Raw genomic sequence first — 20,150 nt, 5'->3', positions numbered from 1 at the left:
TCTGGAATCATTTAGTGTCTGTTATTGGCAGCAATGCCACTAAAATATACATTATAACTACAACTTCCTCTAGTGTAGCTAGTGTAAAATTACCCATGGTGCATCTGGATCACACTTCTGCTCTGCTAGTTTGATGAACACAAATGCACAAGAAGAAACAGAAAACAGAAAATGTTCTTGTTTAGTATGTTGAAATTGTATCTTTTTTTGAATAATCGAGTTTTCAATCGAAATAATTGACTGATAATTAAAAGAAAAGTGTGCATTATGTAATGCACAGTAACTACTACTGTATGCTACAGTAACTTTATCTTGTCTCTCGATACTCATGAGCAAAACACCATTCACTTTTCTTTTGCTTTAACAGAAGTTTATGTTATGAGCAACAATGTTTTCTTTTTTGTTCATTTTACAGTGAAAGTTTCCTCTGCTCCTCTGGTTGTTCCTCCTGGATCTTCAGTGGTTTTGCGCTGTTATAGTGTTAAACCTTTACCAGTGGAGGATCTGAAGGTGGAATGGAGAAGAGCAGATTCACAGGCTCTGGTTCATCTGTATCAAGATGGTGAGAGTCGAGCAGAGGTCCAGCAGCAGGATTATCATGATAGAGCTCATTTCTTTACTGATCAGATTCAACATGGAAACTTCTCCCTCCGTCTGGACAATCTGACAGCTGAAGATGAGGGTCAATACACATGTAAAGTTTACAGTCAGCAGGAGCGTGTGTTATCAACTGCTAATAAAGTGGAACCAAGACTACTCGGTAAGTGAACAAGGAAGTAACAGAGACATAAATTTTGTGTTTTGCAAAGTATGCGGCTTCAGTTTTGGTGGTGTTGATTCACATTGTTTCTAGATTATTGTGCAGAGTGAACAGATGCATTAGAAATAATTGCAAAAAGCATCACTGGTCAATACTTTATCACAAACACCCAAATTTCTGTTTTTTTACCCTGGGACTAAATGACCAGCATCATTTCACTAATCGTGAACGCATCAGGATAACTTAAGGCTAATGTAAAGAGCTAGAGATTGCATTATGTCAGTGAATGTCCTCACAAAGATAGATGTACAAACATGAGAGAGAGAGAGAGAGAGAGAGAGAGAGAGAGAGAGAGAGAGAGAGAGCAAGCCTATATTTTGGGGACAATTTTGTACATAGAAGTGACCAAAATCTCCAAAAACCTCCCTTTAGGGGAAAATAAAGAAATGAAAGGGTTTTTTTTTAAATGTAAAAATGCAGAAAGTGTTGTGTGACGGGTAGGTTTAGTGTAAGGGGACAGAATATACAGTTTGTACAGTATAAAAACCTAAAACAGTCTATGGAATGTTCACATTTAGATAGCTAGTAAACGTGTGTGTGTGTGTGTGTGTGTGTGTGTGTGTGTACCTGTGTGTGAAAATGTTAAGAGGCGTATGGATTTACACTGGGATTTCAGTTCATTTCTAGTTAAATTCATTTCAGGCGACCACAATCGGAAGAGTGCCTCCCCGAAGGACTATAAGGATTTAGAAATGTTGTGAGCCTTGAACTTTAAGGAAAATATTGTCTTTGGCTGTATTAAAGTTAATTTAGGGGTTTTAATAACTGACATTATTTCATTTAAATGAGACTGATTAGAGAATATTATTATGAAATTATATTATATTACTATTATATTATGAAATATTATTACAAAATATGGATAAAAGGTATATTCCTGATTTGTCAGTTGCTTTAGATACAAATGTCACTAAATGAATAAATGTATATGTTAACGATTATAAATATATAATTCAAACTTAATTTGCTCATTTAATTAAACTAAAGTTATTTTCTATTTTCTCTCTAGATTCATTCCTCCGTCTTCATCTGTCTCTAGTCTTCTGTCCAAATATGATCATGTTCTTTGCCTTTGTCTTCTGGGGAGTTTCTGAAGGTGAGTGTTTCTGCACACAAACTCAACATTTCAGTTTCTGCAAAAATCTGCATTGAAAACTGAATCAACATGCACCAATGCTAATTTTTTATATATCCTAATCATGTGTTAACAATATGTATTCATTATTTCAATGAGCTCATTGTTTCTGCTTTAAATTAATATATTGTTTAAACTAATAAATTGTTCTGAAATACATAACTTAGACATTCACCTGTGATAACAATCACTCTAATATTGTAATGTGGAGTGTAGTGGCAATTTTTCATTAAACAATCATCAACTGCGTAAGAGACACTCTGAAATTCAAATGATCATTAAAAAAGTATTTTATTCTTGCAAGAAGGCCCAGTTGCCACACAGAAGTCATTAGTACAGTGTGTGGAACAAGTGCGACGAAGGGAGGGAGGGCAGAGGAGCCTTTATAGTACCTTCAAGGTCTTCTGCTCACAGGCCCTTATCTAAACAAGGGAAGGTTTCTCTGCTAGTGACCTAATCCTGCTGAGTTTATTCCTACAAACTCAGAAGTCCCAAATGGGACCACCTCTGATCCCAAGGGGTTCAGCTGTCTCCCCCTTTGTCTCACAGTGTTCACATTAATCATTATACAGAAAAATCAGGAGCACACCTAGAGTGTGAAAATTAAAATTCCCATTACAGGAGACAAGCATTTTCTGAAAAGCTACTTTGAAAGTACATGTATTGTGAAAGCGCTATACAAATGTGAATTGAATTGTTTCTAACGATTATAATCAATACATCTCAAAATGACAGTACACCATTTTGTTTTTGTTTTTTTATCTTTTTAAAAAAAATTGCTTAGACACTAAAACTTGAGACTCATTGAAACCATTCACTCGTGTACCGAATCTTCAGATCAAGTCTGCAAAACTGCAAGCACAATTTACTCTCAGTTTGCAATTGAAAAACAAACTTTTAGCAAAACTCTAAACACAGTTCTCTACATTACACACATCGCTCAAAACTAACAGCTCGTGTTTCATTTAGAAAACACTGCCATTTAAATGACATTCATTTACGATTAACCTACACCCAATAATCATGTGTGAAAACACTTAAACAGAATTTGATCACTTAGAAATCAAAACTGCAATTCATTTTGAGAAACAAATATATTTTTCACCCTTGCATTTCGGTTTATTTTGTAAACGGTAAGTCGTCACCTTTATTTCTATAGTGGTTTATCCAATACAGATTGTTTCAAAGCGACTTCACAATAGAAACAAATTTAAATTCTTCTTAAAAGCAGCTCTAACAAGCCAATAGTCATTATTCAGCTCAAGTCTCTTCAGTGTTTATGCAGTTCAGTTCAATGTAAAATTCATCAATTGTGCAAACATACTGTATCAGGAGCCAGTGCAGAGAGGCCATAAGGCCAAACTACTAGAAAAACAATAATTCAGCTTTAAGAGACTTCGCCACTCTGACGTCACACAGAGAATGAATGAAAGTAACTCTAATTTAAGGCACAGGTTTGTTGCACTAGTGAGGAACAGAGACATGAATGACTTACAAAAAGGTTATTAATTCCAATCACATTAAAATAGACAGTGAGTGTATGAAAGCCCCCAAAGTCTGACCATAAAATGTTGTTTCACAAAAATAAAAAATAAACGCAGTTAATCAACAATAATAAATCAACACACAAAAACAGCAACAACAAAACAATGGAATAAACTCTCTAAATACAAGAGATAAGGCTGAGGGCTAAAGCGCAGGAAAACAGACACTCGCTTCTGGAAAAAAGCAACAAAAGAAAGATCTGATCACTCACACACAATCTGAGCTTCTCACAGCACACACTGTTCAGCACACACACACACACACACACACACACACACACACACTTAACAAAAATAATAAAATTACTCAAGAGTCCCCAAGTCTGCACAAGCAGCACAGTAATACATTAACTTGAACAAAAAATATCCAATCAAATGAAAGAAACAAAAATAATGCTAATAATATTATTATACAAACAACCAATACAATCTTATAACTGACAGATATAGTTGAAGTCGCTAGTTATATATCCAACTCAGGGATAGTATCAAAACATGAAAAACAACAACAATAAATATCATACAGTCTAGTCAAAACCACATAAATCCAATCATAAGCACAATCCTAATAAATAAAAGAAAGAAATAAATCCTAATAAAAAAAGAACGAAATCAAGGCCCAGTCATGCTCTGAGCAGCTCGGCAGAGATCGAATAACACAAATGAAAACTTGTGATGAGACAAAATAAACGTGAACAAACAAACGTAAGTCAGCAATTCCTCAAACACACTCGATATTGAAACAGGGCAGAGATCCTCCCGAACACCTTAAGGAGAAACTAAATTATTAAAAGAATGAACAAATGTGCTGATCGGAAGTGACGCGTCTCGACGGTCTCGACGGGAATGAAAACAGGCTCTTTATAGGCAGTTTAGGCTCTTTCAGTTAACCCAGACTGTATAAAATCTAAACATGTGGGCAGAGCATCCAGTCACAATCCTGTATATACAGTGTATTTGTGCGCATACATACATGTGACAAACTCCTGTAACTCCTCTACACACTGAACAAGCAAAAGACACAAGATAGTGTTTTACATTTTTCACATCTGTGTGTAGTTTGGTGTGTATGAGGCTTATCGTCTGTTGTTTGTGTGTAGAGTTACTACGCAAAAACACATTTCTTGGAAGAGTTAAAATAGTTTTGAATGAACTTTTTGCAGGAGATGTCTGATGCTGTGGCTTTAAAATTGTGATTTTTCTCTCCAGTGATTCTGCTTCTTCTTCTTCTTCTGATTTTTAATGGCGGTTTACAAACAACTTTTTAATGTGCATTACCGCCACCTTCTGAAATGGAGTGTGGATCAAAATAGATAGAGTGTGCTGTCAAAATGTACTCACTACTAATTAAATAAATAAATAAATACATAAATATCTAATAAAATTATTAATATTAATACATTATCATTCACATCATTATTAATACAATTTTATTAACAATTAAACTCATATCCTTCTAATGAGCCCAGTTTTTTTCCAAAAAACTAAATATTGCTCTATACCCAACATGCCCTGAATTCAATTGTAATTTTTCCTTCATTTAAAATCTATTTTTTTCTTTACTTATCCTATCTTTCAGAATCATCCTTTCCTGCTTATCTACGACAATTAATAATTACATGTTCTAATGTTTCGCTACTATTACACTGCTCACACAACCCAGTTTCATGTTTCCCTATTATTTGAAGTGTACTATTTAATCCAGTTTGCCCAAATCTCATTCTCGAAATAATGTCCTCTTCCTTTTTATTTCTATTATTTTCTCTCAGTCCTCCTTCTTCTGGATACTGTAGAACATTCTGGCTTTTGTTTCCATATTCCACTCCTCCGACCACTTCTTTTTCATTTCTGCTTTGATTAATCTTTTAACTTCCGCCTTACTATAACTTACTGTCACTTATCTACCTCTGTTTTTGTTTTTGTTTTTTTTTCTTTGCATATTTATCTGCCAATTCATTTCCAACTCCTCCTATATGGGCTGGAATCCAGATAAATGTCACTATTACTCCTACTTTATTGATCCTGTAAACAGTTTGGGCTATTTCCAGCATAATGTCCTGTCTTGCTTCTGAGTCTGACTGCATGTTCTTGAAACTGGTTAGTGCACTTCTTGAATCTGACCCTATTAACAGTTTGTTTGGCTCACTATTTTCTACCCACTCAAGGGCTAAAAGAATGGCCAATATTTCTCCTGTAAACACTGACAATTTATCATTAACTCTTTTATTTAACATATGGTATAATGAACGCAGCTCCTACTCTATCATCATCTGTTTTTGATGCATCAGGATATATCTTAATAAACACAGAATAATTTTCCTCTAAATATCTACTAACCTGAATCCCGTCAATACTTCTCTCTTTTTTACACTCTAAAAGGTGCAAATCTACCCCTAATTCCCCTAATAGCCAAGGTGGGACACTGGATAATGGCACAGTGGGGCTTAACTTCATATCTCCTATCCCTACTTCTTGACTGCATCTCCTATTATCCAACCAAAACGCTTAATCTGTCGTCTTTCCTTTTCTTGACATGGTTGTAACACCTTCTGAGTCGGGTGATTTTCCTTATGCCCTTTTAAATTTGCCATTAATGCTATCTGATTTCTTCTAATATCCAATGGCATTTCATTCATTTCTACTTGTAATGCTGCTACTGGTGTTGTTTTAAAAGCACCACAACAGAGTCTCTACGCCTGATATTGAATTACATCCAACTTTTTTAGTAATGTTCTCAGAGCAGACTGATAAATTATACATCCATAATCAAGAACTGCCCTAATTAATCCAATATATGAGATACTTGCTCCCCACGCTCTACCTCTCAAACATCTTACTACATTTAGTATTCTTTTACATTTTTTTACAAAAACATTCTCTATGTATTTTCCACTTAAGTTTTTTGTCAAACCATATCCCGAGACACTTAAAACAGTCCACTCTCTCTAAATTTCTTTCATAAAGTTGAATCTGTTCTTGAATTTTTCTTTGTGAAAAACAGACTTTGGTCTTTGCCACTGAAAACCTAAAACCCCATTCCATTCCCCAACACTCTCCTTTCCCAATTGCCTCTTGCATTTTCCTCACTATATTCGATATTTCTTCCCTTTTTTCCACATAACGCCATCATCTGCAAATAATGCAACACTTATAGATCCATCAACTTTACTAAACACTTCATTCATCATAACTGAAAACAAAACTGGACTAACAATAATACTCCCTTGAGGAATTCCATTTTCCACTCAATACTTTGTACTAAATTCTTTCCCTATTCTTATTACGATCCACCTATCCGTTAAAAAGTTTTTAATCCAACTATACATTCTCCCTCTTATTCTGAAAAATCTTAATCATTAGTCCTTGTTCCACAACACATCGTACGCCTTCTCTACATCAAAAAATGTCATTTCACTCTCTAAACATATAGCCGGATCTATTGTTCTTCGTCCCTTTCTAAATCCGCTCTGGTAATTCTTTATTAGTTCCTTTGACTCTTAATAATACTTTAATCTTTCATTTATCATTTTTTCCATAATTTTCCCTACATGTGAAGTCAAAGCAATCGGTCTATAACTTTCTGCCAAACTCAGATCCTTTCCTGGTGTACATATGGGGACAATAATTGATTCTTTCAACTGTTTTGGCAAACACCCCACTTCCCATACCTTATTATTATAATTGTTACTTATCATTTAAAAAAAATTATCATACAATAACTTATTTGATCATTCCCTGGCGTTGTTTTTCCTGATTTTCATATAACATTATTCAATTCACCTAATGTAAACATCATATTTATGGCACTTTCACTGTCCCTATTATCATGTACTGCTTCTACATTTTCTCTTATTGTTTTCTCCCTCTGTATATTTTCCTCTTTACTCAAATTACCATTACTATGTATTTTAACAAATGTCCTTGCCAGCAACTCTGCTTTACCTTTGCTCTCTATTATTACTTTCTCTCCATCTTTCATTATAGGATAACCATACTCTTTTTTTATTGCCTGACATTCTCTTAATCATACCCCATACTCGATCTAATGATGTACTTCTTCCTAAAGATTCACAATACTTCCCCCAAAATTATTTTTAGCTCTCTCTATTGGTTTCCTTACTACAGCCTGCTTCCTTTATATTCAATTAAATTCTGAAAGTTGTGTGTTTTTTTCAAGACTTTAAGTCTTCTTTCTCTCTTTAATTACCGTTGTGCATTCTTGCGTCCACCAAGGAACTATTTTCTTTCTATTACTACCACCTCTTTTTGGTATCGACTCTTTTGCTGCTCCTAAAATACGTATTTCTTCATTGAGATCTTCAATTCCCTGATTTATACTAACCTCCTTTAATTTTCCTTCAGTTTATATTCTAAACTTGCTCCAATCTGCTTCCTCAAATTTCCACCTTCTTACTCTCTCTTTCTTTTGCATGTCCCTTTCTATTCCAATATCTGTAAATATAGGATAATGATCGCTCCCTATAGTGCTTTACTTCACAACTACTTATCCCTAGAAGAAACTGAGACACCAAAGTAAAATCTATTGCGGTTACCCTTATTTAAATTGAACCTTGTACCGGATCCATCATTTAGACAAACTAATTCCTTTTCATCTATTATCTCTTCTAAAATTTCTCCATTTAAATCTTCTTTTTCAACCCCACCCCTTAATATGTACATTAAAATCCCCAAACCAAATAATTTACCTCTCCACTTTTCCAGTATTGATTCTAGTTTTACTCTCTCTAGCTTTTTATATAGAAGTTAATCACTTTAATCTTTTCTTTCTTGTTCCATATTTCAATAACTATTTCCTCTAATTCTTGTATTGTATCTAATGGCCTATATACTATACCTTCTTTAATAAATATTGCACATCCTCCTCCATTTCCATTTCTTCTATCTTCGCGTATTGTATTATATCCTTTAATAATGAAATCCAGATTAGGTTTGAGCCATGTTTCCTGAATGCATATGATATCCGGTTTCTTTTCTAATTTATCACTAGGCCCTATACCCCTTAAACTCATGTCCATTTGCTAACAAACTTCTAGCATTCCATTGAATTAACAACATTATGTCATGCTTTGAGAAGCTGTATCTGCGTTCCCTTCTCCATGGTTAAGGTCAGCATGTATCTTTTCCCATGACAAATCTTCATTATTAGGAGTTTAGCTGCTGCCTGAACTATGATTTTAATCTTCTCTGTTTTTGTTTTTGCTTGTTCTGAACAGTTGAAGACATATGCTAAGAAAAGCACTTTCCTATCCATTGATATTCCTGTATTTTCCTGCCCTGGACCCATTTCTGCTTCAGTCGTATTTTGATTAACTTAATCTTTTCCTCTGTCATTGCTAAATATTTTCACAGCCTCTGCATATGTTACTTTCTGATTTGATTTTACTTGCTGAACCTCTACTGCCTTTTTCCTGACTTCACATCCCCATATGCTGCTGTGTGGTTCCCTCCACAGTTACAACACTTAATTGTGACATTGCTCCCACATTCTCCCTATGCATGTTCTCCTCCACATCTTCCGCATCTCTGTTTCCCTTTACATTTGCAGTATGTCCATATCGCTGATGACTTAAAGCTCATATAGCCTACCATCACTTTCATAGGAAGCACCTCATCTTTAAACTGTAGCAGTACTGACTCACCATCAGTTTTTCCCCCATTCCTGAAAGCCTGCATTCGTCTAATTTCTGTGATCATTTCTCCTTTTATCACTTTTCTTAGTTCTTCCAGATTCTCTTCTATGGGAAGTCCTGTTATCACTCCCTTCGCTCCTCTCTTCTCACCAATTTTTTTTTTTTCCACTGTTTCTTTTTTACACACTGATTGCAGTTTCATAGTTTTATTTTTCTGCTCAGCATTTTTGCATTTCACCAATAGACTCCCTTCACACAACACCTTCACCATTTCTATTTCCCCAATCGCTTTCTTCAATCCAGTCGTCAGAGTGATCGGGCTAACTGATGTGATTTCATTTCCCACTTTAAATTTAAGAATGATCTTAAATTCTTCCATCATAATCTTTTTCCTGCCTTCTCTGCCTTCTTCATCCTCTTCTAATGCTCTTTTATTTGTCAAATGATTATTTCTATTTTCTTTTCTCCCTCCTCCTTTCCTACTTGTACTCCTTTCCCAACCCGTCTGCATATCTTCATCCTCTGAAAATCCAACTTGCCATTCTGATCCAGTCACAAATCAGATTATGCCATGAACCCGCAAACAAAACAAACTAAAACAAATATTGCAATATCAAAAACCTTCCTCTTCAGCAATGTTGTTTTTTCGTTCTCTCGAAGGGCCGTCCGACTCGACTACACTTCCTGACTTCAGTGATTCTGCTTGTTAACATCAGGTGTCTTCAATAATGCTCAATCCTAACTCAATTAATCACTTAATTATCTCATTAACTTCAACACTCTTCAGTGTTCATTTCACACTCATATTAACACTTTAACAGTCTTGAGTGTGGAGCCAAATAAACCCCCAGGAGAGTTCAACACTGGAGTTTTTGCTGTTTCAAGAAATGGAGTCATAGTTTCAGAAATTGTGTAAACAATTTAAAAAATATGCTATAACAAGTGTACACTTTAATTTAGTTAGTTTTGTTTTACATTCAGTGTTGTATTTTAATTAAGGTCAGAAGTGTTACAGCAGTGGCTGAAGCAGAGTGTGTTTCACTGTTTGACGCAAGTGTTGTGTGTGTCCTCTAATGTTGACACACACACTCTCCTGAGATCTTTCAGCTGTATTTATGTTTGTTAAAACAGTGGCAAGAACATGTTTGTAAACCTTTAGAAAATATTTCTGCATTCACTGTAAAAAATAAAAAGTTGAGTAAACTTAAAAAAGTGAAGCAACCAGCTGCAAAGCATTTTTGAGTTTACTCAACTTCAGTGGTCGAAGTTCATCCAACTACCAGTCCAACTCAAAGAAACGAGTAAGCACAACTACAGAGGTCCTGAAGTTCAGTAAACTCAAAAAAGCTTTGCAGCTGGTTGCTTCACTTTTTTAAGTTGATTCAATTTTTAACTTTTTTAAGTTGATTCAACTTTTTTACTTTTTTAAGTTGATTCAACTTTTTCAAATATCTCACCCAGATAATTGTATAGCCTTCACATTAAGAATCCAAATGCAGGGAGTAAACCATACTGTAAATACAACACAATACAAAAGAAATTGCTATCATTACAGAACTTATTTATTGACAAATATTCTGCAAAACAACACATTTTCTATTTGCATTAGGTACACATATTTTAAGGTGATGAAGTTCTATTCCACTCTTCAAGATTTATAAAAAAATAAAAAAAAGACTATGCACAAAATTAGAGTACAAACTGGAATAAATAAATGCTCAACCTTACAATTATCCATATGGATTGCAGCTACTTGGACAATCTTTTGAAGGACTATGCAAAAAAAAAATCAGCCTTGCGGAGCACTTTAGGTCAAGATAAACGTTTTTTTTTCTAAACAAACTAAACAATTTTTTTCTTAACCAGTTACTACTGGTGTATTTTAATGCTTTAGAATAGTTAACATTGGGGCCATAAATCAAGCCAAAGAGGAGAGTAACAACTGTGGCAAAGGTCTTGCACATTATCTGGCCCAAACTGCTCTTATAGTACTACAGAGACGCACCTTATATTTGGGTTTGAGTGGATAGTGGCAACATCATCTTCAACGATAGTTAAGGTCCTCATCTTCTCCCCTTGTGAATGTCTTCTGGCTCTGTGTCCTGCAGTAGAAAATAAATCAGCATAAAATTAGGGTCATTTTTTTATTGTATTGAATTATGTTAGACCACAGAGTGTTCCTAAAGGTCTGCTCATGTAACTTCACTTGAAAAGTAAAGGTGGTCATGTTTTTTAAGCATGTTCAAATTCAGCCATAGAGCTAAAACTGATAAACGGAAAACATTTTCCCACCTCCAAACAATGCCATATCAGCATTGATGTGATTGCCTGTGGCACTCGTCCACAGCAGAATCCACGGCCATTCTGATTTAATGCTTTTTTTAGTTTAGTTATTTTAGGTCACCCAAAATCGTACATGTATTAAGGCACACATTCTGTTCATCACCTAAACCTGGTCATATTGCATCAGTGAAGATTGGTTTAAATCACTAGAGTCACATGGATTACTTTCATGCTGCCTTTTCTTGTATATATCTCCTATATTCATATTCTTTCATATTATATTAATTTTATTTACTCTGCTATTGCTACATTACTGTTTAACCTTATGATTGTGCACTGTATTGTTTTAACAGGTTAGATATCAGAGGGAATGTCTCCGGACAGTGTTGTGAAGCAGTAATTTTCCACTGTCTTTGCTTTGGTAAAATAACAACTTGTTGAATTTGTGCTATCAGATGAAGTCAAACTGATCACTGAGAAAGTTTCAACTACAATTATTTAATAAAGTAATTTTTACCATGACTTTGTCTGTTGATGATAAGTTTTGTATATCACACAAAACCTATCTCTTAACAGCATCTGGTAAATAGGTGAAATATATCAGGTGTGAGTGTATATGCTGATGATCTTCTTACCAGGCAAGTCTTCAGGATGTTTCCAGACTTTTCCCTCATAAACAAAGGCAGACCTTTAAGAGTTGTAGACTTTCTTTGAGGAAGCACATTGGAGTTTCTGTGTCTGAAAGACAGAAAAACAAATACGGAACAAGTTATATACAAAGTGAAGCATGGGAATTACCTTGAAAAAGAGATGGCACCATTCAGCCTTTAACCAGAGAGATATGATCACATGCAAAATAATTACTTGATGATCAAGTGAGGATCTTCATCTCCACCACTTGCTCTGTACAACTAGATGTGTATTCATTTAACTAAGAGAAAAAGGTGCTCTTCGGATCAGTTTGTGTGATACTGTAATACTCAGCAGAGAGCAGAGACCCTGAAGAAGAAAAAAAAAAAAAAAAAAAACATTGTTGAAACAGTAAGAAACAGTAAGTAAATTCAGTTCAACTCACCTGATCTTTTAAAAAATAAAGGCCACTGTTTTAGCACATCCAAGGATTTTGTCACTGTACTGATGTTCTTTAGTCTAAAAAGGACAAATACAACAGAACAAAGATACATAATTTTATTAAACAAAACAACAACAAAAAAATCAGTTACAGTAGGTTAATTTAACATGTAGCAAAAATAATACAGAAAATGAATAATCAAATGTGAAAAAGAATCAATGCATAGTTTTCACTGTATTTACAGCGATTTTGTCTTTTGTTAATTGATTAACATTAAGGATTTAGCCTAATATTTAAGGATACACAATATTTTTATCCTGTTCACTTTAAAACATACCGCACACATACTACCCATTCTATTATTTGATATGCAAAGCTAACATATATATTTTTAACATAACACATTAGTTTTGCATAGGCTTATTAAATTTTTCCTCTAAATTGTATTGTATTTAATTATATTGCACTACTGTAGAATGACTGAGCCTCAACCTAAGCATGTACAAATTGTAACTGAAATTTGTATACATGACAAATAAACTTGAAATTAAATTGAACGGACTGCGGTCACTTTAAGAGCTCATGGATCTAATACTGAAACATCTAGGTTTCACCAAATTGGTTATGTTCACTTAAGACATTGCCGACTGTGTTTACTTGAATACTTTTTTTTGTTTTGTTTTTTGTTATTGACATAATTGTATGTGTATGTCATTATTAAATCGCAATACGCCACGAAAGATAGCTGAATTCGCACTCAGATTCTGTCCGAGTCCGAGAGAAGCGGCTTTCTGTCTCTCAATCAGCGCAAGCACCGCATTTAAGTCTTTATTCACGACTTACTGAGCTTAACATTTTTAAGATCTTTTAAACACCATGCACGTCCTTGTCCTTCTTTTTCAAGCATGTTTCCTCACTCTAACGTTAGTCTGGGTAACGTTAGCACGTTAAGTAGCAATGTGCTACGTGGATCATCTCTAACAATAGAAACTTATCGTCACCACGAAATATATCTTTTAACATAATACTATATTTTATCAACATATGTGTGCAATTTATAGCCTATTTTCATTCATAAAGCTTAAAGAAAACTTACCGCAATCAGATGAAATCCAGTCCCTTCGATAGCGTGGTTGGAGGAGGAAACCCCAAGTAACGTACAGCGAGACAGACTGCGCATGCGCGATGACGGGAAGTTAAACGTTCGAACTATGAAATCAAAATATTAAGTTTTCTCAACTTAATTGTTTGTGTTCATTGGACAAAATAGTAGTGCACTTGCAGTTAAATAGTTTTTATAAGTAAACTCAACATTGCAGTAAAAAATTTGCCCACTCAACTTAAAATTTTAAACTGAGTTAACAATTTGCAAGTTGGATTTTTTACAGTGTACTCATAAAATGTAGTCTGAAGTCACAATAGCACTATCTGATGAAACTAATAACACACAAACAGATTTACTTCTCAGACTTGAAGACACTGATAATCATTGACAGGCTCAGGCTGTAAAAAGCCAAAAGCTCTTTAAATAAAGGCACACAAACCCTGGTTACTGCAAATGTGTTCTTCTCAGAAGAGATCGGCTAGTGTGAACCCCGACTCAATCACAAAAGCTTTCACAGGACACATTACAAAGATGCACAAATCTAGAAAGGGCTTCAACAGTATTTCTACAGGCCTGGGCCTGATGCATAAACATTGCTTATTTTTTATTTTTGTCCGTGCAAAATTTTCCATGCACATATAGGGATTTATAAAAAAGAAATATGTGCGCACCGTTCGGACACTCTAGGCTGTGCGTACACACTCTTTTACTGGAGTGAGCGAAGTAATGAAGAACACAGAATCATCCTAAAATATATGTTAACCTTATAGACAAAATTGGATCAATTTTATTTATTTAAATTAAAATAGCCTACTTTTTGGCCAGTGGAAAAATGAGAATAACTTTTCTCTGAAAACTTATATTGATTTATTTATTCTAAAACAAGGCAAGGATCCTGAATGATGTTTAGTATGTACTGTGACGGCACTGAGTCCGTATCTCATATTTCCCTAATGTCTAGTACCGTTAAACATGGCATCACATGGATGGAAATGATATGCAGATATAAGATGCTTATCTGGGGAGGAGATGAATGTGTGCACAATCTTCCGCTGACTGGGTTTTAAAAAGGGAATTTTGCACAGGTTCTGGCGTGATCTAGCTTTTGTAAGTACGCACACTTTTAGGATAAAATCTACAGAAAGTTTTATACATGAGACCCCTGGATGTTCATCAGTCCATGGTGAGATATCCTGTCCACAAATGTAGAAACTTCTGGACTGTTGCTGCTCTCCTTATGATCATGAATCCTGCAAAGATCTCTCCGGGACAGCTGAGAAAGAACCCAAGGAGAACAGCAAAACTGTGAGTCTTTGTTCATGTGTGCAATATCAGGAGAACACTGAACAAGAATGGTGTTCATTAAAGGACAACACGAAGAAATCCACTTCTGTCTAAAAAAACGAGGCATGCGTCACGTTTGCCCAAAACCACCGGGATGGTCAGCAACACTGAGAAATGTTCTGTCGACAGCTGAGACAAAGGAGCAAACATGAACAACACTGTGTTTAGAGGAAATGAGTCAAAACCTCTCAGATCCTCTTCCCAACTGTGAAACATGGTGAAGGAGCGTCATGGTTTAGTGCTGGTGTGCTGTCTCAGGGTCTGAACCTTCAGTCATTGAAACATCAATGAATTTAAAAGAGTATCAAGACATTTTACAGGATACTTTCAGCACATCAGTTCATGACTTTAAGCTTTAGTGAGGTTTGGTGAAGCAACAAGACAATTGTTACATAACTACCCATCTAGGGTTGGGGAGTCAGTAGCAAAGTAAATAAAAGAAAATTTAACTTAAATTAAATAAAGAAAATTAACCCTTGGAGAGAGTACCAGGATAATCCAACCTCCTGTCCCAGAAATCACACAACCACAGATTCAAATAATATCTTTGTATTTGAAAAATGTAAAGAATAACAAGTTCACAAGAAGGATAACAAAGACAAAGTTTAGTAATAATGATAATAAAAAGAAAAAGAAGTAATATCTTCGGGGGAGAGCTATGCCAAAGTAACAAACAAAACTTAAACTAACTAACCCAAAAATCTTAGTAAATAACCTGGAACAAGATAACCCGAAGAAAATAAATAACATCAATCTTCCCTCTCTCCCTGTCTATCCGTAAACAGGAGAAAACGAGGAATATAAACAAAAATGGCACCCTCCCCCTACCTTCCCCAAATCAGGATAATTAAAGATGACATAGGCTACTTAACATGAAATCAAACATAATACAAGTTCAGTTCTCTTTCAACTTAAGAACACTTACAACACATCCTGAGCTCACTTACTCAGGAACAAATCAACAACTATTTAAGCACATAAAGCAACAATGTGGTCTGGGCAACAGGAGGAGGAATTAATCCTGGCATCAACAGTCTCTCTCTCAGCTCTCAACAGATCCACTCCGGGTAATATCCTTGCTCCTCCCCTTCACCCTCCAATCACATCAGGCATCCATAGATTGGGTACAGCTGGTTCGAGTACCTGTCATAATAGTGAAAAGACAGAGACAGAGCAAGGAGAGCAAAGAACAAAACCCAAATACACAGTCACACCTTTGACACACCGTATACATCCTCAGACGTAACACCCCCATCACTAAATTTTTTTGCACTGATAAGAATGCAAAAAAAAAAACAATTTCACCTCTCAAGTCAACCAGCAGCTACCCGCACTCGGGACAGCGCGTCGGCCACTACATTGTCCGAACCCTTCCGATGTTTAATCTCAAGGTTGTACTCCTGTAAAACAAGTGACCAACGCATCAAGCGCTGGTTACTGTTAGACATTTGGGACAAAAACACTAATGGGTTATGATCGGTGTACACTTTAATCGGGCTGCAGTGACCTCCCAAATACACTTCAAAGTGTCGCAACGCCAGCACCAAGGCCAGCGCCTCCTTCTCGATAGTGCTGTAATTGTACTGACACTTGGAAAATTTCTTAGAGAAATAACACACAGGATGCTCAATCCCAGAGTCATCCTCTTGTATCAACACTCCACCAGCTCCAACAGCACTTGCGTCCACATTCAGCTGAAAAGGTCGTGTGAAATCAGGAGCGGAAAGAACTGGCGCGTTACACAATAAATCCTTTACTGCATTGAAAGCATAATCGCACCTTTCACTCCAATCAAACTTCCTCGAAGTGCTAAGAAGATCGGTCAAAGAGGACACCACCGTTGCGAAATTATAACAAAATCCACGGTAGTATCCTGCCATTCCCAAAAACCTCCTAAGTTCTCTTTTAGTTACAGGAGTAGGAAAATCACGAATTGCAGTCACTTTGGCCACCACAGGCTTCACGTGCCCCTGACCTACCATTTTACCCAGGTATGTAATCACTGCCTTTGCAAATTCACACTTTGAAAGATTCAAAGTTAAAGAAGCTTCAGCCAGACGGTTGAACACTAGGTCCAATTGGTTCACATGTTCCTCCCAGCTGCTTGAATAAATTACCAGATCATCTAGATAAGCTTCGCAATTTGGCACTCCTGACAAAACTTTCTGCATCAGCCGCTGGAACGTCGCTGGGGCATTCCGCATACCGAAAGCCATCACATTATATTGCAGAAAGCTATCAGGAGTGACAAACGCAGATATTTCACTAGCTCGGGCAGTCAAAGGGACCTGCCAATACCCCTTGAGCAGATCTAGTTTGGTGACATACCTAGCAGAACCAATTCGATCAACACAGTCTTCAATTCGGGGTAAAGGAAAAGAATCTGCCTTGGTCACACTATTAACCTTACGATAATCCGTACAAAAACGGAAAGAAGAGTCTGGTTTCTGCACCAACAGACATGGAGAACTCCATGGGCTTTGACTATGGACAGCCAACCCATTTTTCAACAAATATTCAGTCTCATTTTTCATCGCTGCCCGTTTCAGTGGATTCAGTCGATACGGGTGTTGTTTGATGGGCAAAGAAGTACCCACGTCGATATCATGACACAACACAGTAGTTCTCCCAGGAACATCAGAAAAAAGAGAGGGGTATTTTCGTATTACATGCACCACATCATCTCTTTGACAAGGTAACAAATGCTCAAGACGAGAATCTATATTACTCAAAACCACTGAATTTTCCAAACGTACCCCAAAACCTTGAAGGTCACCCGCCACATCATCCTCATGATCCTGCTCAGAACTTACAAGGATAGGGGCCACAAGCAATGATGATGATGGAGACTGTGTCACGTCTCGCACATGATAGGCCTTAAGCATATTGATATGACAAACCCGACTCTTCCGTCTTCGATCTGGTGTGCTTACAACATAATCCGTCTCGCTCAACTTTTTTTCTATCACATAAGGACCAAAGAATTTCGCTTGAAACAAAGACTCAGGGATAGGAAGTAGAACAAGAACGGACTCTCCAACACAAAAGTTACGTGACACAGTTTTCTGATCGAAGCGCTTCTTCATTTTAGACTGCACGCCAGCCAAATGAGTTTTAGCGAAAGCACACGCCTGGTGTAAGCGTTCACGAAAAGAACTTACATACTCGAGCACTGATACAGGTGAACTAGACTTTCTCAGCAACTGCTCACTCAAGAGCTTTAATGGCCCGCGAACGGTGTGCCCAAACACAAGCTCAATGGGACTAAAACCCAAAGACTCCTGAACAGACTCGCGTATAGCGAACATCAACAACGGCAACCCGTCTGCCCAATCTTTCCCCGTCTCCACACAGAAGGCACGGAGCATAGACTTCAACGTCTGGTGGAACCTTTCAAGGGCTCCCTGCGACTCTGGGTGGTGTGCACTAGACATTTTATGGGTTACTCCCAACTCAGCAAGCGTCTGTGCAAATACTTTCGAGGTGAAGTTTGACCCCTGGTCAGACTGAATTGTTCGAGGCAGACCAAAAGTAGTACAAAACTTCACCAACTCTTTTACAATTAAAGGAGCTTTTATCGAGCGCAGTGGAATAGCCTCAGCATAACGCGTTGCGCAGCACATAACTGTCAGAATATACTGATAGCCGGTTTTCGATTTGGGCAGTGGACCCACACAGTCGATTATCAATCTTTCAAAAGGCTCAGCCAGCACAGGAATGGGACACAAAGGTGCTAAAGGAATCTTTTGATTCGGCTTCCCTGCACGTTGACATACATCACACGAACGGCAGAAATCCGATACCGCAGATTTTAATCCCGGCCAGAAATAATACTTGGAAACGCGCTGAAATGTTTTCGTGACACCCAAGTGTCCAGAAAGAGGATGGTCATGAGCCAATTTCAAAACTTGTAATCGATACCCCGATGGTAAAACAATCTGATAGCTCTCCCGCCATTCCACCGCACCAGAATGTGGAGGCTTCCATTTCCGCATGAGAACCCCACCATCCCAATAATATGATGTATCCAGGTCACAGATATCATTAACATTAACTGCCATCTCACAACAATTTTGTAATGTAGGATCAGACTTCTGAGCTTGGGATAACTGATCTCGACCCACAGGTAAAGAAACTCCCTCCGATGTCGAAGTTTCTGAACTGGACTTTATTTCAGACTCCACAACTACAGGATCTTTTCTAGGTTCAACATCAGTACCAAGAAACGTGTCTGAAAGATCAATTACATCGTTAAACTTCCTCAATTGCGACCTTGTTACCACACAAGCAGGAAACACTGAAGGAAACTGAACAGACAGGTCAGGTTGAATGCTGGCGACAGGTCGGTTAGCCACCACGGGGCAAGGGAAAACGTTAGCTCCAGCAAGGTCATTCCCAAGGATTATACTAACCCCGTCCACAGGAATTTTGGGACGCACACCCAGCTCAACAGCTCCTGTAACCAGATCAGATTTTAAATAAACACTATGAAGTGGAACCTGCACACATCCCATCTCGATACCTCGTACAAGCACATTTCTACCTGTAAATGACTGATCTGAAAAAGGCAAAATATCCTCACACACAAAGGACTGAGCAGACCCTGTATCTCGCAAAATCAGTACTGGTTTCGTTTCAGAATCATTACTAAATGATACAGTACCAGGCAGAATAAACGGTCCATAGGCAGACTCAGATTCAGAGACAGATTGAGCAAAAGCCACATGTTTAGTTTTACCAGTCATTTTCTGCTTCCAGGCCTTACAATCAGAAATTAAATGGCCAGGATCTAAACAAAAAAAACAAACCCTGCTCTCAGCTGTCCGCCCCGAAGTAAACTGACGGGCTGGCTTTGCAACTTTCACTGGCCTGAACACTTGAGGAAAGACACGAGATTCTTCCCTCTCGATATTACCTATGGGATGATTAGTTCTCTCAGGGCGTGTTCGATGTGTCAAAACAAATTCATCCGCCAATACCGCGGCATCAAAAAGAGAATTGACCTTTTGTTCATTCAAATATATTACAACAGCCTCCGGCATACAATTCTTGAACTCCTCTAATAACAGTAACTCCTGGAGTTGCTCAAAATTTACAACTCGACTCGCTAAACACCATTTTTCAAAAAGTACTCTCTTCTCTCGTGCAAATTCTACACAAGTTTGCTTGAAAGACTTTGAATGAGACCTAAATTTT

At 36.9% G+C, this 20,150-nt stretch overlaps 1 protein-coding gene and 1 long non-coding RNA gene across 3 annotated transcripts in view; one reads left to right on the top strand and one right to left on the bottom strand.

Annotated features, from left to right (window-relative positions):
• LOC311277645 (uncharacterized protein) overlaps window positions 1–20,150 on the top strand; it is a 111,030-nt gene that overhangs the window by 65,342 nt on the left and 25,538 nt on the right. Inside the window, exons 7-8 of the mRNA XM_084388014.1 lie at window positions 416–760; window positions 1,830–1,916. Of these exons, the coding sequence (XP_084244140.1) occupies window positions 416–760; window positions 1,830–1,916 (432 nt within the window). The remainder of the gene's footprint in view (window positions 1–415; window positions 761–1,829; window positions 1,917–20,150) is intronic.
• Window positions 10,623–13,896, bottom strand: LOC311306841. 2 transcript variants are annotated; one of them, XR_014630226.1, is made up of 6 exons: window positions 13,602–13,896; window positions 12,509–12,582; window positions 12,298–12,432; window positions 12,069–12,171; window positions 11,156–11,252; window positions 10,623–10,662 (listed from the first exon to the last, which is right to left on the bottom strand). It is a non-coding gene; the product is annotated as an uncharacterized lncRNA (long non-coding RNA). The 2 variants fall into 2 exon arrangements; XR_014630227.1 differs by lacking the exon at window positions 10,623–10,662 and having other exon boundaries at window positions 10,689–11,252.

Source organism: Rutilus rutilus (assembly GCF_951802725.1).
Source record: "Rutilus rutilus genome assembly, chromosome: 1".
Classification (NCBI taxonomy): Eukaryota; Metazoa; Chordata; class Actinopteri; order Cypriniformes; family Leuciscidae; genus Rutilus; species Rutilus rutilus.
This window is presented reverse-complemented; position numbering and strand designations above follow the sequence as displayed.